Here is a 25002-nt window from a genome sequence, read left to right on the forward strand (position 1 = left end):
GTTTTATTTTAAATTGTGTTTCCCTTTTCCCCTACTTGTTTCTCCTATTCTCTCTCTCTCTTTCTCTTTCTTTCTTTTCTAACTCGCTCATACACGCATGCATGCACGCACACACTCTCTCTCTCACTCTTGTTTTATTATTATTAATATACCGAATTCATTAACTAATTTGTTTGTAAATTATTACGGCTGTCTGCTTAAAATTCTCCGCGTGTGTTTAAAAAAAAAAAAAAGTAATAATTTCTCTCTCTTTCTCTCTCTCTCTTTTTTTAATTACTCGAGTTATTTATTACCCGTCTTTTAATTTTTTCACGTACGAAATATTGAGTAAAGAAAATTCTACACTCGTCAAATGTTTTTTTTTTTTTTTGTCATCGGATTCATTTTTATTTCCTCTTTGAAAGTTTGTATTAAAAAAAAAAAATTCCAATTAAAACCGCGATAATGTTTTCGCGCCAAACATTCGGGACCTGTGAAATTTCCCTAATTTTAAAATTTCAGGCGATAGAAAAAAATATTGAGGGAGACGCGGAGTTGCGACGTGAAAGGAAGGCAGATGAACGATCAAAGGGATTCGCGACCCCGAACATCTCTCTCTCTCTCTCTCTCTCTCTCCCCTGGAACTCATAAATTTAGCGGAAGAGGCAGGAACGATGGTAACAGCTCGGGACTGTCTCCCGAAGGGTAAAAAGGAAGTATCGGGATTTCTACCCTCGCGAATGCGAACCTGATGGTTCTGGACTAGGAGGGAGTTGTGGGTGAAATGTAGGTTGTACTCCCACGAACGCCCCTCCCTCAGAAAAAGATCACGGTGAAACACTTCCAGGAGTTTTATCTGGGCAGTTAATTTAAAAAAAAAAAAAAACTTCGAAAGGCGTATTTGACACTAAATTTCCACAGAAAGTTTTCATCTAATCAAGTGTTTATCTCTCTCTCTCTCTCTCTCTCTCTCTCTCTCTCTCTTAAAATTAATTAACTTTAACGTTTTTTCAATTAGACGAATTACCTCAACGAACGCAAAGTGATGCTATCAAAAATTAATTTGAAAACATAACGACTCAAAAAAAAAATGATGATGATAATAATAATAATAAACAAAACGGAAAAGAGACGAATTATTAATGATCATCGACTCCGAACGTATCCAATCGATTTTCACGACGTATTTTTTTTTTTTTTTTTTTTTTTCGTCGGAACACTTTAAACAAATCACGCGTTCGAAATTGAAATTAATTTTTTAAATGCGTATGACGCGCGCGTTTTTTTACGCGCTTCGAAACGCGCGTGCGATCCGCTTAAAATAAAAAAATCTATCGCCACGAATTTAAAAACATTTTCTTTTTCTGTTTACCCGAAAAAAATTCGTGTCGCCATTTTTTTTTTTTTTCAATGTTGATATTCGTTCGTACGTGTTGGGAAAGTGCGCGTTTAATATTCAAGCCCTCCTCCCCTCCCCCCCCCCCAAAAAAAAATACGGGAGTTAACGATTATTATTAGGTTTAATAACGTCGAACACATCATCATCATCATACTAATCGGGTTTCTCGTTTTATCCAGATAATTAAATTTGCATTTTAAAATTATTAAAAATTAATTAACGTTTTCAGTAAGAATGATAATAATAATAATAATAATAATAATAGTAACAAATGTCACGTGTTTACCGTACCTTCTCATTATTTTTTTTACCGTGATGCATTTTCGGGAAAAACGTAACCGAAACTTTTTCCGCCATTTTTTTTCGTTTGTTTGTTTGTTTCATTCATCTCTTTCAACATTCGTAATAAAACGTTAAAAAAATTTAAATTTTTAAATTTTTACCTGTATTCTGGCTTCCGTTAATCCGATTTTCATTGCCAATTCCTCCCTGAAAGAAAAAAATAAAATAAATAAATAAATAATTAATAATAATAATTTTTATATTCGCGAGTTCGAATTGTGTCGTCATCAAACGTGTAATTAAAATTTATACACGTTGGCACGCCTGCTTTTTTTTTTTTTTTTCATTTTTCTTATTCTATGACTTTTAATTAGATTAGGATACTACGTTAGTCATATAATTTTCCGATATAGATGTAATGTAGGGGGAAAAAAGGTCTGGAATGAAAAGAAATGAAAGCAAAAAAAAAAAAAAAAAAACGAATGAGTTGTGACCGTCTATTGTTTTGTTTTGTTTCCAAAAAGAATTTTAATTGATTATCCAAAACGAAACGTTTAACGAAATAAAAAAAAAAAAAAAAATGAAGCCCTTAAATAAATTATTTCAAATTGATTTTCGGCGCCGTCGACATTTTATTTATTTATTCATTTTTTTATTATTATTTATTTTATTTTTTAAAATATTTTTGGCGGGAACCTTCGAGTTGTATATTCAATCTTTCCCCTTCCCCCCCCTTTTTTTTTTACGAACGAACCCGAAAAACAAAAAATCCAATTATAAAACCAACACACACGTAACTCAGCAAGAAATTTCCAATTCCGTTTTTTTTTTTCCGTTTCATCCCCCTCTGCGTGTCTTATATAGGAACGCACATAAAATAAACGGATTTAAGTCAGACGCACGCACACGCACACGCACAAATGTTTTTAATTTTTAATTCGACCTTATTTTAATTCAATTATTAGAAACAGAAAAAAAAATACACGCGGACCTAAATGAACTACTAATCAAATTAAACCAGGTGAAAGAGAGAGAGAAAGAGAAGAGAGAGTGAGAGAGAAAGAGAGAGAGAGATGAAACACTACAACTGCAACTACTACCACTACTACCTGGAATAAAAATGATGAAAATAATAAATAAATAAATAAATAAATATTATTAATAACTGGAAGAAGGCAGGTTTTATACCTGAACCAGATTCTATAATAATAATAATAATAATAATAATAATAAACGAAACGGGTTAAACATTTAGTTTGAAACGGGCGTGAGATCATGTTTTCTTTTCATTTTTTTTTTAATCCCGTTTAATTTGACATTCTCCAAATAATTAAAAACATGTTTTTTTTTTTTTTTTTTAACTAAGTTATACGAAAAACCGAATAATAGATTTAATTTTATAATTATTACTTTAGATAAAAAAAAAAAAAAAAAATCCCCTTCGGGATCAATTTTTTCCCGGTAAAATTAATAAAAAAATTTTTCTTTATTCCATCATCTACGTTTACGTATGTTTGAAAAGTTTTTCTTTTTACTCGAGTAGTGATCGATGATGGAAAGACAATCAAATTTTCACGTAGTCATTTTTTTAAAAATTATTCGAAGAGACAAATTTTAACAAATGACGAATTTTTTTTAAATTACATTTTCCCGCCAAAAAAAAAAAACACGTCGATTTGTCCGTTTTATTAATATTTAAAATATTTACCGACAAACTCCCACCCTCCTCACCCCTCCCCCCCAATAAAAAAAACAAAAAACATATTAAACGTGGCAGCAGGAGGTGAGCGTAAAAAAAAAAAAAAAAAAAAAGATTTAATTTTTTTTTCTCCTCCTCCTCCTCCAAAAAAAATGTTTTGGTTGTTGTTGTTGTTGTTGTTAATAAAGAAAATGAGTAGTTGGTTAATTAAACTATGTTAATTTAAAAACGGGCGCGAGGGGAGGGGATGCGTGAGTGCGTGCGTGCGAGCGTGTGGAGGGATTTAACGGAGGGGAGGATAGGGGAGGGGAAGGGGAAGAGGGAAAGACGATAGATTATATTATTTTGATAGCCTCGAGAAATTAAACTTAATTTAAATTGGTTGAAAAATTGCCTTTCGTCAAATTAAAATTAAATGAAGTTTTTTTTTTTTTTTTTTCTTACAACAAAAAACTCGGGTCGAAACGACTGGACTAGATATTACCTGTTCGGTTGGACTTTTAAATATCTTTTTTTTTTTTTTTTCTTAATTTAATTTAATACGCACACGAGTTTTTTTTTTTTTTTTTTTTTTGATAATTTTTAAAAATCGATCGTGAGAACGAACGCCTAGAAATTTCTCTCTCCCTCCCCTCTCCCCACACCCCACTTGGATTTCCACCATTTTTATGTTTTTCTCCCGGGTCGAACGAAGGAACGAACGAACGAACGAACGTGGGATTAGAAAACGCACAGAATATCAGAATGGAGAAAATATTTATCGAAAACATTCATTCAAGCAATTAAATTAATTAAAGACACGATAATGATCGTTAACGCGAACAAAAAAAAATAAAAAAATTTTTTTTTTTTTACGACCGAAAATGCGTTTGTCGTTTATTTTGCAATTACGGTTAAACAAACAAACAAACAAACATAATTTTTTTTTTTCCAGAGCATTTATACAATGATGATAATAATAATAATAATAATAATAATAATAATAAAATCTTTGAAAAAATTTACGTGGTTTTAAATAAAGGAATTTTTAAAATTTTGAAAAAAAAAAAAAAAATTAATTTTCCCAATTAAAAAAAAAAACAAAAAATTTTAAATTAAATAATAAAAATAATAATTTATCTATCGATTTTTTTTTTTTTTTTTTAAATTTAATTGGGAATGAAAATAAATAAAAATTAATTTTTACGCGGCCTCCGAGATTTTTAATCGTATAAAAAAAAATACGATGATTAAAACCACGTCGTCATCGTCGTCGTCGCCATCGTTTTCCGCATCATTTTTTCCGACTCGGATATAAATAATTAAAAAAAAAATTAATTACGAAAAATAAAACGAGATGTTTTGAATGAATGAAAAACGAACGCGATAAACGTGGAACGAGATTTTTGCAAATTTTTATTACACGACAAATAATAATAATAATAATAATAAATTCGAAGCAATATTTGACGTGGCAGTAACGAAATATACAACCGACAAAATTTATAAGTCTTTTTTTCCTCTTTGTTTATGGATTTTTTGTGGTTGAAAACAATTCGCAAAACAATAATCAATTTAAAAAAACGTTAAAATTTAAATTTGGCGGGCTTTTTTTTTTTTGTTTTGAAAATCTCGCGTACACTTCCGGTTTGAACACGACTTTTTTCTCTTCTTTTCTTTTCTTTTTTTTTTCGTTCACACTCCAAAGATGAAATCTGAATAGCTTGTAATATTTGTTTTTGACATTATAAATCGTTTTCCATTAAATTCCCATCATCGATTTTGATATTTGATTATGATAAGAAAACAAAACAAACGTGGTTGTTGTTGTTGTTGTTGTTTTTGTTATTATTATTATTTTTATCATTTCATCGAGATTACTTTTCATTTTTCTTTTTTTTTTCTTTTTCTTCCTCGTTCTTCGATCGAGATTTTCGAATGAAAAACAATTTTAACAAAAAAAAAAAAAAAATTTGACGGGCTTAATGCGTGAAAAAAAATAATTAACGACGTGGAAGCAGACAAAATCAACAACAAATTACGAAAAATAAAATAAAATAAAATAAAAAGAGAGAGAGAGAGAAGGAGATAATAAAAAAGGGAAAAAAAAAACGAAATTCACGTTGGAATTCAAAAAATGATTATAAAAGGTCGAGGTTCAAACGAAAATAATACCTGAAACCTTCTCTCCCACTCTCTCTCTCTCTCGATTTTATTAATTTTATTATTATTATTATTATTATTATCATTAATTTTTTTTTTTTTAATAAACTTTTCAAATGTTTTAATTCACGATAAAAAAAAAACTAGAAAATGAAAATGAGAAAAGAAAAAAAAAAAAGGTCAACATTTCATGAATTTTTTTTTTTTTCTTGACATTTTCTTTTAAATCACACGATGGCGAACGAATCACGTAATTTTTTAAAAATTTTTTATATAAAATTCTAATCAGAGACTAATTTGAATAAATAATAATAATAATAATAATAATAATGATAATGATAAAAATTTCTCTTTTGTTTTTTTTTGTTTTTTTTTTTCGCGGAAATTCATCGAAAACAAAAAAATAATTAAAACGATGATAATATTACTCAAAAGTAATTATTATTATTATTATTACGAATTATTTTTTTCAATTCGACTTCCGGTTTGTCGACCGACGCGATGCTGCCGTTTCTCGAACTTATTCACGTCCTCAAAATGAAAACTCGGAAAAAATTTTTTTTCTTTGAAAAAAACATTCGTGCACCCCTCACGCAACGCGCCGCATCCCGTATACTGTTAATGCCCTCTTATCATCATCATCATCATCATTATTATTATTATTATTATTATTATTATTATTTTTATTAAACAACGTAAAATCGAATCGCTTCGGGTATTCACGAAAAATTTAAATATTGAAACGAGTTTTTTTTATTTGCGTAGGCAGAACCGTTATTACATTGTCATTCAACGTCGAAAAAATTTTTGATTTTGATGTAATTAATTAATCAAAATTTAAAAGATAATTAAATTATCTAGCCATTTACGAAATGATAAAAATTTAAATTTCGCGCCCTTTTTTTTTGTTCATCATCGTCACAATTATTATTATTACTCAGCGAAAGGTAGAGAGAGAGAGAGAGAATGCGATGTCGAGCACGCGTGCGCGATGACCCTCACGTGAACTGCGAATAAATTTTTTTTATTTGCCATTGCATATAAACAAACAAACAACCCAACAAACAAACAAATAAAAATATATTGTCGAGTGGTTTCCCCCCCCCCTCATATTAACCCCCTTAAACAATGTAATAATTCATTCGATTGCAATCTCGAACGAGACTCGAATTCATTCTCAAGTGTTTACTCAAGACAATAGAGAAAGAGAAAGAGGGGGTAAAAAAAGGTTTCCAAAAGGTTTCCGTCGAATTCAGGTAAACCTTTTTTTTTTTTTTTTCGTGTTTGTATTAACCACGTCCTACAAACATTTTGATGTATGGTCTTTTTGCCATTAAGAAAAATGATTGACCTTTTTACGGTTTGACCTTTTAAAATTTTAATTAGATGCTTAAAAAAGGGGGTTCAGACGTTTAAAAAAACAAAAATTAATTATTAATTTAATAAAGGTACGACGACGGCGGCGGCAACGACGACGACGACGACGCATTCGATTAATTTATAACCCGTTTTTTTTTTGAAAATAATAAAGGTTCGTACCTTGTGCACACACGCACACGCACACGCACAATGAAATGGCAAAAGGAATCCGACTCGAATACGAATCAAATTAAATTGATTAGGAGCGGCACACAAAAAGATGAAGATTTATCGTACCTGAATTATCATTCGAAATTTGATTAACCAATGTTAATAATTATTGATTTATTTGATTTAATGTTAATAATAAATTATTATTATTTTGATTGGTTTCGACGTGCGTGAGTGTGCGTGTGCGTGTGTGCGTTCGTTAATTGTGCGTTTTTATAACCCGAGAAATCAATTTAATCACCCCCTCCCCCCATTTTGTCCGTTTTTCATTTTCTAGAACAATCGAAATCAAGAAACACAACAGCGCGCGATTAATAATAATAATAATAATAATAATAATAATAATAATAATAATAATAATAATAATAATAAATCAAATTGAAAACTTGGAACGAATCTAAGTAAAACATTTTTCTATCCTTCTCCTCCACTAAACCCCTTTTCCACACCGCTCCCTCCCTCCCCCTCTCTGTCTCTCCTCCTCCTTCAGTAAACCCCTTTTCCACACCGCTTCCTCCCTCTCTCTGTCTCTCCTCCTCCTTCAGTAAACCCCCTTTCCACACCGCTCCCTCTCTCCCTCCCTCTTACTTAAATTATTTAAGTAATAAACTAGAAAGATAATTAGAAAAAAATTACCAGTTTTAGGACAATAGCCCTACCTTAGGAGCTAGTTAGCCTTTATAATAATAAGAGGGTTTTGTGTGATTGTTTTCGATTTTCGCATCGAATAAATAAAAAATAATTTTATAATTAATGTTCGTTAATTTAAAAAAAAAAAAAAAAAAAAAAAAACCGTCAAAAAAATTCGAAAACATGATCCGAAGAATATTATTAATAGTCGATAATGATGAGGACATCAAACTGGATTTTGATTTTTTTAAAAAAAAAAAAAAAAAAACAAAATGGCTTCACGATAATAAAAAATAAAAAAAAAAATAGTGTATGGTAATTTTTTTTATCGGGGGGAGGGGAGTGGAGGGGAGGCGGGGGGCCGTTGTCAACAATGGGCCGTCTTGTAAAACGTGTATTTTTTATAATATAAATTTAAATTTTATTACTTTTTGATTACCTTTAATTACTAACCCATCATGAATTATGTACTTTTCGTTTTTTTTTATTATTAAAGTAAAATTTCATTCCTATCATCTATCGTCGACGATTTCCGTTATCAATCGGTCGTTAAACAAGATTGACAATCGTGTAATCGTGTAATTAGCTTTTTTTTTTTTATTCTTCTTTTATTAACAACAAAATGTAATTAAAAAAAAGAAGAAGAAGAAAGAGGAGGAGGAAGAAGAGAATGCGGCGTTTATTTTTTTCTCGTAACGTTACGACAGACGGTTGATCGATATTAATTAAATGAAGTGGCACGAACTAACCCTTAATCGATAGATCGATCGATCCATCGATCAATCGCATATTAAAATTTTAAGAAATTTAAAAAAAAAAAAAAACCTTCCACGATTTTCTGTATACACGTACGATAAAAACTTTATATACGGATCCAATTTTTTCTCGATGATTTCATATTATTATTATTATTATTATTATTTTATTGTGATCGACCGTTTCCCCCCCGCCCCTCACTGTCGAACTCGTCTGGTTCCACGAAAGTCATACATTCATTCTTCACGTATTTATTTAAAACGTAACGAAAAAAATCAAATCGTACGAATCCCAAACGATTAAGTCATTATTAAAAAATGGCGGAACATCCGTTTTTTTCCCCTCCCCTCCCCCCGATAAAAATTTTTTGGTTTTCCCAAAGTTTTTGTGGACCTATCAATCTACTTTGGACTCGTTCCGAGAAGGATTTTTTTTTTTTTTTTTTAAATTCAAATCGTACAAAATGGGTTTCGACCGGAAGGTAATTAACCGGAAGGTTTCGATCGACAAATTTTTGACTATTTCCCTTAACGGATTACCAACCTTCGTAAACGAAACCGGAAGCGGAAAGGAGGGGGAGGGTTGGAGAGAAACAACAAAGTCTCACCTGGTGAACACATCCGGATAGTGAGTTCTCGCAAATGCTTTTTCCAATTCTTCCAATTGAAAACTCGTAAACGTCGTCCTGTACCTTCTTTGCTTTCTCTTGGGTGCAAATTCGTCCAATTCGCATTCGCTGTTATTATCCGACGCGTTGCTGCTTCCTACGGGATCCAATGTACCACCTTCCGCCATTGAATCTATCATTAATCCTTTTGTGTCTATCATGGGCGGAGAATCGACTTCTCGCGATTCGTCATCCGGTTTGCTATCATCCGATATTCCCATTCCGAGCGATGTCGACCGTGATGATCTTAGTGTATCTTGAACGCACGTATTATTTATACCCTCTTGAGTCCTTTTCAGTATTGATGGATCGATTGGCGACGTTGTGGTGTAATCTGTAATTATTATTAACACAGATTATTCATTTCAGATAAAAAAAAAAAAAAAACTAATTCTCCCATTATTATTATTATTTAATGCTGCCACAGCTATAAAACAACCTATAAAAATATTAAAAGCAATAAAAAAAAATTATTATTATTATTATTATTATTACAATATACAAGACAGTAAATTTAATTTTTTAAAATTAGATAGATAATTCAATCCCTTAATTTTTTTTTTTTCTCCCAAATCCATTGTAATAAATTACGTAATTTTATTCATTCTCTCTCTCTTTCCAATAACAAAAAAAAAAATAAAAATGAATTTTGTATGAACGTTGGTGCCACGACGGAAACGAATCGTTTGCCGAATCAGATCGGGAATCATATAGGGAAAATGGCGTTCGGAAAAAATGTTTTCCAATCGCAAATGTTAACAATTTTATTTTTTTTCAACGTAAACACGAGTTTTAAATTAAATAAATAAATAAATAAATTACGTAATAAAAATTACTTTTACTTATTTATTTTATTTTATTTTATTTTTTGCAAAAGTAATAATAATTTCGAAATAACAACAAACAAATCTTGTTTTTGACCCGGAGGGTTCTTTTAACACATTTAATATTATTTTTCTCTCTCTCTCTCTCTAACTTTTGTAAATTTACCTCTCTCTCTCTCTCACTCTATCAGTTTCTCTTTTTTTTCCCCCTTCTCTCCCTTTTTTTCTTGTCCGGAGGAATTAAATAAAATCTTGCGGTTAAAAAACGAATATTTGTATAAATAAGTGTATCGACCTTTGTAACCGCCGTTCGTACCGGGTAACATAAAAGTTGTTTTCGTTCGTTTGTTCGTTTGTTTGTTCGTTCTGCCATCATCATCATCATCATCATCGTTTTGGCAACATAAAAAAAAAAAAAAAAACCGTAATATTTTTCCCGAGAGTTACGATCCTCCCCCTAATTTTTTTTATTTTTATTATCTCAACCAAAAGCTCGTTAGTAAAACAATAATAGTAATAATAATAATAATAATAATAAAACGCGTTTATGGGAACCGCAAAAAAAAAAAAAAAACAAAATGGCGTACGTGAATTATTCTACATTTTGCGGTTTTTATTTTTTTTTTGTGGAAAACATTTTCCCGCCATTTTGAGATAATTTGAAATAAATCGAATTTTCTTTCGTTGGAAAATTCATTCATTCATTCACATTCCTTCGTTCGTTCGTTCGGGACATGACATTCCCCCCGGATTAACCTTTTCTAAAAACATACAAAAATTATTATTATTATTATTATTATTAATATTTTAAAAATAATAATTTTCGAACCCGTCGGTAATAAAATTTCATTTATTCGGTTGGATTTTTATGACATTTTTAAAAATTAATAAAAAAAATTTCGTTTTTTTTTTTTCATTTTAAAATTGATGCCCCCCCATAAAACTAATCTAATTTCGAAACTGAAAAAAAAAAAAAAAAAAAAAAAAAACAATAATTCTTTTACCTTCGGTTCATTGTTTTTTTTTTTTTTTTTTTGTTTTTTTAATTAAATAAAAATTGAAAAATGAAAGAAGGATAAAAGATAGAAAGACAGAGAGAAAAAGAGAGAGAGAGAGAGAGAGAAAAATCTAAACCGACAACAACGCCGTAACATACAAAAAAAAAAAAAAAAAAACTACACGAGGAAAAAAAAGTTGTTTTCTGTCTTGTCTTCTGCTCTACACTTTTATTATTTCATTTCGGATAATATAATATAACTCCCTCTCTCTCTCTCTCTCTCCCTCCCCCCCATTTACAACCGATAAACTACAACAAATGGTAATCGTACTAATTTTTTTCCTTCCCCCCTTTCCCCCCCTCTTTCCTTCTCTTTCGTGAGTGAAAACTACTTTATTCATAATGTTAAAAATCATGTTTTCCACTTTCAACGTATACACAAAATTTTAATGGATCCATTCAATTATCGGCGACTAGACAAAGTCCGATAATGAAAAAAAAAAAAAAAAACACCCTTAACGACGACAACCCTACCACACACACGCACACGCACACGGCGAACCGCGACACCCCCTCCCACCCGAATCTAATTCCACGACCAATACTTCGACTATGGGAGAATCGTAATAAATACATCTCGAACGGTTTTTCTCGACAAATGACGTCATCAACCTTTCCGGTAACGCAACAACAACAACAACAACAATCGAGCGGGATTTTTTTATTTTCGCGCACAAAAAATTCAATTGATAAATAATTTTTAAATTATAATGGTAAAAAAAAAAAAAAAAAAAAAAAACGATCGTCGTCATGATCGATCGATCGTTCGAGGTTATTTAAACCCCGGGTTCATTTCTTTCATGTACCTTGATAATAATAATAATAATACTAATAATGTGACTAATGCGTCGGCGCCTGAATTGATTCCAGGTTTTAAGTTCTGAGTATATACGACGAGAACCTCAGTGTGAGGTCTAAGAATAACCGGCGAAGAAAGAAAGAAAGAAAAAAAAAAATTTTTTTTCAAAGGAAATGATTCAAATTTTTTTTTTTCTACTTTTCAGTTCATTCATTTTTTTTTTTTTTTGTGTAAAATTATCACGTGACAAACAAACGAATAATATTCAATTAACACTAAAACAAACAAACAAACAAACGGACGAAAAAAAAAGGGTCTCGCTTTTTTTTGTTCGGGGGGGTTTTTACCTAAAAAAAAAAAAATATCAATTATCCTTTTACATAATTTTCCTTTTCCGTGAAAATCTCTTTTCGCTACCGAACAATCAATTTTTTTTTTTCGAATTCAGGTATAACGTAACAATCAGGTGCGATCTACTCCCCCACTTTTCTTCGAATCCTTTCATCAATGAATGGATTCGATTGACGCAGAAAATTTTCCCATTTGATACAACCAAGACGACGACGATGACGACGATGACTCAGAGACAACCATAATCGACCTACAAACAATCACTAAAAGAGTGGACACGTTAAAAGAAGGCGCCATTTGATTAGACAGCCGACAACGACGACGACGACGACGACGCCATTACCTCTGATAAATTTTATGCACCGATAAAATTATTTGTTCAACTTTTAAATCCTTCTACCATCTTCTGACAACCTTTTTTTTTTTTTAATCCAACCTATTACGTCACAAAATCTAAAAAAAAAAAAAAAGAGGAAGAAACCTCCCCTCACGCATTCTTACTCATATTTCGCATAATCAAAAAATTTTTAACCGTGTGTGTTTGTTGTGGTTGTTGTTGTTGTTGTCGCCAGAGGTACCCATTCGTGACGATCGTTTGTTCTTGATACCCGGTTGAATTTTTTTTTTTTCCAGTTTCCAAACACTTTAATTTATAATTAAATTTAATATATATTAAATTCTCACGGTTGTTAGTTTTACCATCGGCGGTGTATTTTTCGCCTGAAATAATTTCCAGTCGTTTCCAGTACAAAAAAAAAAAAAAATTTCCAGAGAATAAAGCAAATAATTTTTTTTATCCCCCCTTTCCTACCCGTTTTGATTGTTTTTTTTATATTTAATTTCGTAACCCCTCCCTCCCTTTCCCCTTTCCAAAAAAAAAAATCGTATTTTGTTACGTTTCGTTATTATTATCATTATTTTTTTTTTGGTGTTTTGTGTTTGTTTTTTTCACCGATCCGTTGAAAACAAATAAGGCACGCTACTAACGAACGTGTGTAATTATTACGCCCCCCCCTTATTGCTCACCCTTCCCTTTCCTCCCCTCCCCTTCCCACACGGTTATAAATATTATATTAGTTTAGCGTAAAGAGTGTTATTATGTAAATGTACGAACGAACGATGGTTTTACTGGTAGTTAATCTTTTATTTAATGATTATAATCAAACCGATCCTCGATGGGTGAGAAAGAGAGACAGACAGAGAGAGAGGGGGAGAGAGAGAGAGAGAGAGAGAGAGACTTATTATTTCTTGTGTTATGCTAATGAATGAAAAATATCATCATCATCATCATCATCACTATTATTATTTTTTTTTTTTTATTTCACCTCAAGCGAGAGAGTTTTTTTTTCTCCGAAAGAAAGTCCCATTTTCCCATCGATCCTTTTTTAATTTTCTTCTGCTGTCGGAAAACCTTTTCTATCTCTCTCTATCTCATTCGATTTGATCCGAATTCCGACATCTTTTTTTTTAAATATAAATATGACGAAACTAATTACCAGGATGATGATGATGATGATGGTAATTCTTTCCTGCTTGCTTCGCGATAAAAATTTAATTAATAATAATAATAATAATAATCCTTCAGTTTTTTTCACTTTTTTTTTTTTTTAAAGGATGGATGGATTTTGAGGAGGAGGAGGAGGAGGAAAAAAAAGGCGGGGAGAAGATTTACATTTTTTTAAATGTGGGTAAATGACGGGATTTTAAAAGTAGTCGGTGGCACACACACAAACAGACAGACACACGGACGGACAGCACACGCACAAACACACAGACAAACGTAAGAAAAAGAGAATCAGACAGTTAATTTAATTTTTAAATCTTAAAGAGAGAGAGAGAGAGAAATGTTTTCTTATTCCTTCGTGATGTTTCAAGGTTTAAATTAATTACAAGATTTAAGTTAATTAGAATATGAAAAATTACGGTCGCTTTTAAAATTTTTTTTTTTTTTTGTTACCATTAAGGAGCTCGCGCGAAGAGAGAGGGGGGGGAAGAAAAAAGACAAGAAAGAAAAACGTTTTCAGGTACGCGAAGAAGAAATAACCAAAAAAAAATTCCAAGAATATGCTTTTTTTACTTAATGTCAAAGGTCATACACAAGAGCACTCGAAATCACCGGTAGCTATTATTATTATTATTATTATTATTATTATTATTATTATTATTATTATTATTATTATTATTATTATTATTATTACTTAAAAAGAAAGAAAGAAATAAAAAACAAAAACTAAAAACCAATTAACCAAAAATTTAATTTTCATTTTAAATTGTACCGTACCTGCTTGCTTCACTCCCTCCTCCTTCCCTCCCACCCCTCCCCTCCCCTTCCCCTTACACCACACGAAAATCTTTTTATTTTATAATAACGAGTTTTTTTTTTTCGGTCATTCTTCCTTCACATGGAAACTCAATTAGTGACCATTAAATGATGCGTCAACAACGGAAACAACAACAACATTTACTTCCTCACTTTTTTATTTTATTAGTTTTACGCATATTTGTAAGAATTTAAACAAAAAACAAAAACAAAGGGAGTTTTGGGAAATGAAAAGAACAAAGAAAAAAAATTTTCAATATGGAGTCGTTGTCGTCGTCGACGTCATCGTCATCGTTTCCATTTCCATTTCCTTTTTAATTAACAGCAAATTTAATTTATCCATTTCCGAATGGAAAAAAAAAAAAAAAAACGGAAATTCTCAAATTTGAAATTTTTGTTTTCGACGTCACGTGATCGATAAGTCATCGAGCCGTTAACGAATAATTTTTTTAAAAAAAATTTTCACACGAGCGAAATACAACAATGTACATTATTATTATTATTATTTATTTTAACGGTTAAAGTTTTTTCATTCCATCATTTATTAAAATAAATTCGTGCAGGATCGAATCGAAGAATAAAAAAAAAATTTTCTTTTAACCGTTCCCCCCGAAAATTTGTCACGGTCGTTTTTTTTTTAAAACGATTTTTAAAAAAACCACCGCCCGCTGAATTTCATAAAAACGATTTTTCTTAAAATCCGAACGGGTTTTTTTTTTTTAGACGTTTCAAACAATCAATCAATCAATCATTATTATTATTATTATTTGTCGGTTATTTCGCGTCAAATATGTTTTAGAATGCGCGGAGATTTTTCAAATGAGTAAATAACAACATCGATCGTTCTAATCCCACGTAAAAAAAAAAAAAATAAAACTAGCGAATATCGGTATCGTTATTCACGTTTATCTAATGCCACGAGAAATAAAATTTAAAAAAAAAAAAATCCCGGCTTGTTTTGTTTTTCAAACGAACTTTCTCCGCCTATTTCAATTTGTCTTCTGCTAAAAAATCCATTCGACTTTTGAATACGTTTAAATATTATTTAATAAAAAACAAAAACATGATATAATCGTGGCAAACGTTTTTTTTTTTTTTTTTTTGTTAAATTAAATAAAAATAACTCGCGAGGGGATGGGTGATCGAACTTGAATGGCAAAAAAAAAAAAAAAAAAAAGAATTTGCATGAATTGAGACGAATCGATGGCAAACGAGCGTAAATAATTATCCGAAATAAAAGATGTATGATGAATAAAATGCCGATAAGCCGAAAGACGCCATTAAGGTATGCGAAACACACAAACGCGAACAACAAACCTATGGGCAGACAGGAACCGAATTGTAATTGATTTCATCACGCCGACAAACACGAATTGTACATTACCGTTAGCAAAAAAAAAATCAAAACTTTTAATTACTATTTATTCAATTGACTATTACACATGTTTTTTTTTTTTTTTTTAAGAGAAAATTTTCCCGGAAATACATTTTTTAAATATTCACAAAAATTTAATTTTTACATAAAATACGACAAATAATTTATTTAAAATGTTTTTCATCTTTAAAATGACAGCGCCCAAAAAAAAAAAAAAAAAAAATGAAAAAAAGAAAAAGAAAAAAAAACAATTTTTAAATTTTTTTGCGCTTATTAATAATTTGCTAAAATTCATTTGTTTGACATCTCGTAAAAAAAAAAAAAAAAAAAAGCGATAATTACCAAGATGGATTCGAATAATTTTTTACTTTCTAAATAATTTTTTATAAGACACAGCATGAATTTAAATTGAAAATTATTTTTTCCCGCCAAAAAAATTTATATTTTAAATCGTCACGTTGCCATAATTTTTCTTTTACACCCTTAAATTCTTTTAAAGCTCCTCTTACACCCCGACATCCTCATTCGCGCTATTTTTCTCACGACTTTTTTTTTTAACGGTATGGCGTTCGCCGGAAAACCCGCGAAATTTCAAAAATTTTTTTTTTTTTTTCGGAAAACGTACGAACGAATTTGAGAACGCACTTCGATGACGTCATCATTTTTATTTAAAAAACGTTTCATCTTTTCCTTGATACCATTTCTACCTTTAACAAACACACGCACACACACACACATCAATTTAATTTTTTAATCCTCCCTCTCTCTCTCTCTCTCTCTCTTTTTATATTACTCATTATTAAACGAATCACTTTCTATATAAAAAAAAAAAAAAAAAAAGGAAGACCAAATCATCTTTAATCACGATATTCATTAACGATAAACGTAAACACATTTTTTTTTAAAAAGAAAAATTAATTGGAAGTCAGATTTTTAGTCCGTGATAAACACCTTTCCCCCCCTCTCTCTCTCTCACTCTATCTTATACGATGCGTACCCAACGATTACGCGTGTGCGTACTCATCAAAAAAAAAAAAACGCATGCGAGACTATAAATTAATTAGGTAATTAACTTAAAATACGAACTCACGTTTTTTTTTTTTTAAAAAAGTTAATATGGATTTAAGCCGGGTTAAAAGTTTCAGGTAAATGAAATAATATTAACCTAGTTAGTAATTTTCTACGGATGATATTTTATTATTATTATTATTATTATTATTATTATTTAAACAAAGCTTCGAGCAACCGTGAATTTTGAACTTTTACGACTTTTTAAAAAAGTACATAAATTTTTTTTCTATTTTCGACGTGAAAGATGAAGTAAATTAAAGAGAGAGAGAGAAAAAAAAATGGCGGGAAATTTTTACGTTCGCGAATTACTCACGAGAAATTTTCTAGTTTTTTTTTTTTTTTCGTTCGCGTATAATTTTTTTTTCGTTCGTTTTGTATTTATTATTATTATTATCATAATTCGATATTTTATCGGGGTATTAAATTCAAATTCGTTTAAACAAACTCGTTTTCGAGACCTTGAAATCGCAGCCGTCATAATGCTGCATAATGATGATAATTGAATAACTACCTGGCTAAAAAAAAAATAACAAAAAAATTTCAGGTTGTCGGTATATACGGACAAGTTTCTCTCTCTCTCTCTCTCTCTCTCTCTCTCTCTACATCTCTCTCTTTTTTTTTTTGGCAATCGAATCCGCGTGCGACTTCTTTTGAGACGATGAACGTGCGCAAAAGTACAAAAAAAAAAAAAAAAAATTAATTCGATTTAATAAAATCCCTCGCGTTTGTGCAAGAAAAAAAATAAATCGAACGATACGATTGGTTGACAAACGATTTGAGGGATGAAGTCCCGGAGGAAGAATAAAAGAGAAAACAACGGATTAGAAACAAACAAACAAACAGAGCAAACAAATAAAAAAGAATTAAATCGCGTGAATTTTCCCTACGATTTTTGACTATCCAGGTTTTTCATCATCATCATCATCATCATTATTATTATTAATTAACTCCAGCCTATTAAAGTCAAGTAACCAATTGATTGAAATGACTTTAAAAAATCGACGACCGCAGCCACTCTTTTTTCCTTTTCCTTTAAAAAAAAAAACCGCAAATAAATTTTTTTTTTCGTATTTTTGAAATCAATGTTTTAATTTCGCGGGGAGGGAAGGGGAGGGGGTTCCCTCTCCCCATTCTCGGTTCGACCTTTAAATTATTTGTTTTTTTTTGGTGGTGGTGGTGGGAGCGCGAAGGCGGGTGCGGCGTCGACGGCGGCGGCTGCAATGGTGTTTTCTATCGATATATAATAAAACACTGGGAAAGGTCAAAATGATGCAAAACCAATTAACCTTTTGAGATATGAGGTCTCTTGCGGCCTCGAAATATTAATAATGATGATGATGATGATGATGATGATAATAATAATAAGATTAAGAGGAGTTTGATCGATGTAAGTAAAAAAAAAAAAAAAACAAAACAAAAAAAAAAATAAATAAAAAACTCCGTGTTTGATAAATTGATTTTATTAAAACGATCATCCACGAACGAAATCAATTATTTTCAATTAATTTTTTTTTTTTTTTTTAATTTAACGTTTGAGGATCTACCTGGAATTTTTTTCCCTAGCGAGAGAGAGAAAACGCCCCCCCCTTTCCATCATTTAAAACGAGGGAGAGGAGGACACTAAGTAGAAAAAATTAGACTCGTTCCTAGTAAATGTTTAACGAGAAAAAATTACATAAAACGGTGAAAATTTTTTTTCCCGGTTAGGGGAGGGAGAGAGAGAGAGAGGGTCGAGAAATATTAGAAAATTTTGTACGATCCGATGATAATAATAATAATAAATATTATTTTCTAAATATCTAACATTTATCAGTCATATTTTGACGCGGTATGACGTCATCGTACCCTCCGACAACCTCGATTTCTTTTTTTTTTTGAATTCTCCCGCCACAATTTCGATATATCGATCGATTTTAAATTTATTTTTATTTACAAACATAATAATTTTATCATTTTTGTAAACAGAAAAAAATAAAATAAAAGAAAATCTCTCGCGGCGAAAATTCAATGTTGATCTTATGAAAAGAAAAAAAAAAAACTACAAGTGATAAATTACACGAGTTTCACTTAATTTATCGGCGTTGATAGTAATAATAATAATAATGATAATAATAAACAATTTATGAGTAAATTAATTTCTCTTTTTAAATAAACTTTACCTAAAAAAATCAAATTTCAAATAAGATTTATTAATATTCGGGTTATGAGCGAGTAAATAATTTGTCAAATTTTATTTACACTTTTTAAGTACGCAAAAATTTCATTTTATTATTATTATTATTATTATTGTAAACAAATTCTAAATTTCGGATATTTTTCAAAAGAAAAAAATGAAATCCATTACTCGGAAAAATCAAAAAAAAAATTTTTAAACGCCGCGTTTTGAAATTTATAATAATAATAATAATAATAATTTTTTTCGAGGCTCGTTTACCATTTTTAAATGAGAGAAAAGCGATTCGTCGTAATTATTATTACTAAAAAAAAAAAAAAAAAAAAATTTACGTTTCCAAGAACAATTAATAATTGTAAAAAAATATTAATTTGAATTTTCACATTGAATATCGAAAGTTCTTATTTATTATTATTATTATTATTATTATTATTATTATTATTATTATTATTATTATTATTATTATTATTATTACCATTCGAAATAATAATAATCATCATTACCGAAAATTTCTTTTTTTTTTTTTTTTGTAAAAACCGGTTAATTAATTTTAATTTACACAAATTACGAAAATTCGGTTAAAAATCGAAAAATGATAATGATAATAACGAAAATAATAATAATAATAATAATAATAATAATAATAATAATAATAATAAATGCAAAGTAAAAAAAAATAGAAAAAACGGTTTCGATATTTCGAGAATCGTGAATCGTAAACTTTTGCACGATTGTTTCTTTTCCTTATTCCTTCACTGATTTTTACATTTATTCGAATCCCTTTTCGAATTGAACGATTCATTTCCGGTTTGTCGTAAATTTGGCAACAAAAAGAAACGTCGCGAATGTGCAGTGTTGCAATTTGTCACGGAAAGAAAAAAAATGTTAAAAATGATTCGTTTGTCTTTTGCGCCATTTTGAAAACAAAATAATTTCGATTTGGAAAATTTAAAATGGCGTTTTCCGACAGCATTTTTTTTTTTTTGTAAATAAATTTTTTATTTTATTATTACATTGCAGACGGGAAAGTACATTTTCCTGTTTTTTTTTTTTTTCTAATAAAATTTTTCACGAAATGCGTAGGAATAAATCATTTTCAACGATGGCGGCAAACCGCATTTCACCACCACCACCTACCCCTTCCCTCGCACGATTTGTTTAAAGTTATGATACTATCTTTACTTCCCGAACAAATTGACCTTAATTTTAGGGAGCATGTAAAATAAGAAAATAATAATAATATTAATAATAATAATAATATTAATAATAATGATCAAATAGGAAATAAGTCACGATTTATCGACGCGATTTGCAAAAAAAAAAAAAAAAACAAAAAAAGAAAAAAAAAAGAAAAACAAAAACGGTTGTTGTTTGTTTGTCAGGTCTTGAAATCAAGGTGGAGCACTTTTAAATCTATTATTTAAGTAATAATAATAATAATGATAATAATAATGTACTACGTAATAAGCAAATCATTTACAATTAATTTTTGAGCTAAAAATCTACAGCGAAGAAAAATGGCATTTTTCCCGTTTCTCTCTCTCATCGTAATTGGATCGTGTAAGAAGAACGCACAACTAATTTCCACGATAATAGCAGTGGAATTAGAAAGTCAACCTTACGTAAATGCAATGATTAAGACAATTATTTTAATTTAGAAAAAAGAAAAAAAAGAAAAAAATTACATCTCTCTCTTTTTCTCTCTCTCTCTCTCTCTTTCCACGAAGTACCGAGTATCCGTCGTGGCACAAACAAAAAAAAAAAATCACGCTTTGAATATTACAAAACTTTTTAATTGAAAAAAAAAAAAAAAATGAAAGAAAATGCATTTCGACAAACGTTGGCGTTTGTTCAACGCAACGTTTGTTCATTCGATAACATGAGCATTCGTGGGTGAGCAAAATGACGAATCGGTTTTTAAAAAATTTTAAATTTTGGCGGGTCGAACGAACAAATCGCCGGAAACCGGAAACGGAAAATAAAAATTGAATCAACGGTTTTAACAAAGAGAAATCGTTCGATGTATAAATCCGTATTAAATTTTTCTTTCGATTCCGTCAACTTATTCATTTTTCCTCAAAAAAAAAAAAGTGTTGCCAACCTATGTAATGAATTTTAATTTTGCATTTTTCATTAAACTTCTTTGCGAATAAAATTTTCAATTTAACTTTTTTTTTAAATCAACTTTTTTAATCGTTTTTCGCGTCCGCGTTGACCTGTTTTCCCTGTAATAATATCAATAACGTCATTTAATTAATTTTTGAAACGTAAAACGAATAAAATAATTTATTATTATTTACGTTTGCGAGAAAACTTAAATTTCCAGTTTTTTTTTTTTTTTTTTTTTACAAGTCACAAGAACTTTACATGAAAAATAAAAAATTTCTTTTTCATCGAATCCAACTCACCCCCCGTTCGTTTTAATTTTTCCTCCTCGATTTCGATATCAAACTCGTTCGATTTCTCGTTCGAGATAATTTTTACTTTAAATTGAATTTAAATAAATCACGGATAATTTTAATAATTAGTATTGTTTTTTTTTTTTTAAACTTTTGTCAATAAATTTTTCAATACAAACGATAATAATAATAATAATAAGAAAACCGTTCGACCGTTATTAGAAACGAATAATTCAATAATTTTCTTTCACGTTTAATAATAATTACGAATTTAATAATAATAATGAAAAACGAAAAAACAAATAAATTTGATTTTTACTACATTCTCCATTAAAGAATCGAATGAAATTTTTTTTTTTTTAATCCGCCATTTTTAACCGTTAAAACCTTGAAAAATGATAAGAAATAAAAATAAAATAAAATTAAAATTAATTAAACGACGACACGCCCCTTTATATGTATACATTTTAAACGTCATGGGATTTATCGAATTAAAAAAATTTTTTTTTTTTTTTTTTTTACTTATTTCCCCCCTCCCTCTCTCATTTTGTCCTACTGATTCTCCTAGTCCCCCACTCCCACTCCCTGCGGAATTAACACTTTCGCAAGGCATTTATCATTATTAATATAATTCTTTTTTTTTGCTTTAGGTTTCCGGGTAGGTCAAACCGCCCATTTTGCCCTTTTACTATTTAATTACTTTTTTTTTATTTAATAATTCCTAAATTTGTGAAATATTATTATTATTATTATTATTATTATTACGATTTTTCCTTTGTTTTTCACAGATTTATCACTCCGTACCTGAAAATCCCGATTTATCGTACCTAAAAACCGTTCGCTTACGATCGGAAATTTAAAAAAAAAAAAATATCGAACGTGACGATTGGTACAAATCGTCGTACATTTCGTACAAACGGTCATTATCACATTTATTAAACATTAATAATAATAATAGTAATAATAATAATAATAGTAATAGTAATAGTAATAATAATAGTAATAATAATAATAAACAACGTTCGCGCGGCACTTTGGCACGTGTTAAATTCCTCAAAGATATTTTTTTAATACGTTTAAATAAAACGACCACACGAAATTTTGACACTTTTAATAAATGCCAATTTTTTCGCAAACTTGTTTTAATTTTCACATTAATGATAATAATAATGATAATAATAATAATAATAATAATAATAATAATAATAATAATAATAATAATAATAAAGAGAATTTTTCCTTCCGTCGTGGTTTTTAAACTTTTTTATTCCACGACAAAAAACAAAAAAAAACAAAAATACAATTTTCTTATTATCGCCATTTAAATATTTTAAAATAAGCGAACGTATCGAAATTTCTATTACCACGTTTAAAAAAAAAAAAAAAAAAAAACGATTAACGATTTTTTCGAAAAAAAAACCGCCATTTTGTCATTAACGTTTTTTTTTTTTTTTTTTTTTTCCCGGGTCAGGTGTAAATATCGTACCCAAAAAAAAAAAAAAAAAATATTTAAAACCGTAATTGAAGTTTACCGCCCCCCCCCCCGCTACCATCCCCCCCCCACTTAACCCCTATTATTAAATATAAATTACTTTAATAATTTTAACGGAGGTAATTTTTTTTTTTTTTTTTTTTTAATTTTAAAAATTACCATAGGTAAAAAAAAAAAAAAGAAAATTAATAATGATAATAATAATGGTAATATACTCGAAATTTTCGGAGGGAAGGGAAGGGGAGGGAAGGAGAAGAATTAAATCAACGGGGTGGTAATTACAAAAATTTACAACGATAATAATATTAATAATAATAATAATAATAATAATAATAATAATAATAATAATAATAATAATAATAATAATAATAATAATAATAATAATAATAATAATAATAAGCCAAGCCAACGGCCATAGCGTGCTGGTCACACCGGTTCCCGTACGATCACCGAAGTTAAGCAGCATCGGGCGTGGTGCAAACTTGGATGGGTGACCGTTTGAGAACGCCACGTGCTGTTGGCTTAAAAAGAGCAAAAAAAATGAGAACAAGACAAAGTAAGAACCAAAAACAAAATCTTGTTCTACTGTCGACCTGAGGCAGCTCGACGAGAACGTGAATTTCACTGCTTCTGACCCTGGCCACTCCAAAGATGTTAGTCACCGGAGCCCAGTTCAGGAGACAAATCGTTCCCATCGAAAAAGACGGACTCAGGAAGACCTTCAAGAATTGATGTGGTGCTATCTTATAATAAGTGGCACCACCGAAATTCGAGTATTTGTCCCTAAGGAATCGGGTAGAAACCTCGGATAAATACTTAAAAACTCCGACAAGTAGCCTTGTCGTGTTTAATGGTGGATAATAATAATAATAATAATTTGACTTTAACACTTTTCGTTCGTTGTAAATTTTTTTTTTTTTTTTTTAATTGTTCACGTGATCATCATCAAATTTGCCTCCCCCCCTTCTTTTTTTTTTTTGTCACGTTCGACGAACAGGTGAGTGATAATGATAATTTTTTTACATCCGCCGATGTCAAAATAATAATAATAATAATAATTTGATACCCGAGAATTTAAATAAATATAAAACACGCACGATCAAAACAAAAAAAAAAAAAAGAAAATTCATTTCATGTTTTAAAAAACAAATCGGAAAATAATAATTGAAAACTTCTAGAAGTTTATCATCACCAATTATGATTTATTCGAAATTAAAAAAAGAAAAAAAAAAAAAAAAAACGTTAATGCCAACAACAACAACAGTAATAGTAATAATAACATGTTATCGTTACCTTATCATTATTATTATTATTATTATTATTTTCATAATTGAATTAAATTATTGGAAAAAAAGTATACTCGTGTGTGTGTGTGCGTGTGTGTATCACGCATTCGACATTACAATTACAATTATTTACCTTCCACGTTTTTATTATTATTATTATTATTCATAAACAGATAATCGAAACATGAAATTTTTTGCTTGAGATGGCAACGTTTGAACTAAAGCAAAATTCTTTTAAAGAAAGAGAGAGGGGGAGAGGGTAAGAAGAAAACCATTTTCAGAAACCAACCGCAAAAAAAAAAAAAATGGGAGAAAAGTTTCTTTTTCCCCCGGGAAGAAAAAGGGATAGGAGAAAGGATTCGCACACAACGATTGGATTTCCGTTTGCCGCCGTTTCACCGCCGAACGGCGCATGTTATCGAAGGCGGAGCTGAAAAAAAATCGTATTCGTGATATTAACAACCGTTGCTTAGCTCCCCCGACTCCCTTAAAAAAACCGACCGCAATTTTTAACGACGTAATAAAAAAATGTCGGCGGCGTCGGCGGGTGCTACTTCGACTGCCATCATCGTCCACAAAAAAAAAAAAAAAAAATCAATAATAAAAAAAAAAACTGAAAATGACGAAAATAATAATGATGATGATGATAATAATAATAGTAAAACTCACCCCGAATTTTTTTTTTTTTTGTTTTTTTGTGTTTTAAGATTT

General features: G+C 29.8%; 1 protein-coding gene across 1 annotated transcript in view; it reads right to left on the reverse strand.

The window, feature by feature from the left end:
* Positions 1-9722, reverse strand: part of Phum_PHUM584240 (homeobox protein arx, putative) — a gene marked incomplete at both ends in the record, with an annotated part of 19130 nt that extends 9408 nt beyond the window's left edge. Inside the window, 4 exons of the mRNA XM_002432402.1 lie at positions 1822-1867; positions 9085-9478; positions 9533-9583; positions 9647-9722. Coding sequence (XP_002432447.1) covers positions 1822-1867; positions 9085-9478; positions 9533-9583; positions 9647-9722 — 567 coding nt within the window. The remainder of the gene's footprint in view (positions 1-1821; positions 1868-9084; positions 9479-9532; positions 9584-9646) is intronic.
* Positions 9723-25002: the final 15280 nt, after the last annotated feature.

This window comes from Pediculus humanus, genomic scaffold (assembly GCF_000006295.1).
Source record: "Pediculus humanus corporis 1103172108310 genomic scaffold, whole genome shotgun sequence".
In the NCBI taxonomy this organism is placed as follows: domain Eukaryota; kingdom Metazoa; phylum Arthropoda; class Insecta; order Psocodea; family Pediculidae; genus Pediculus; species Pediculus humanus.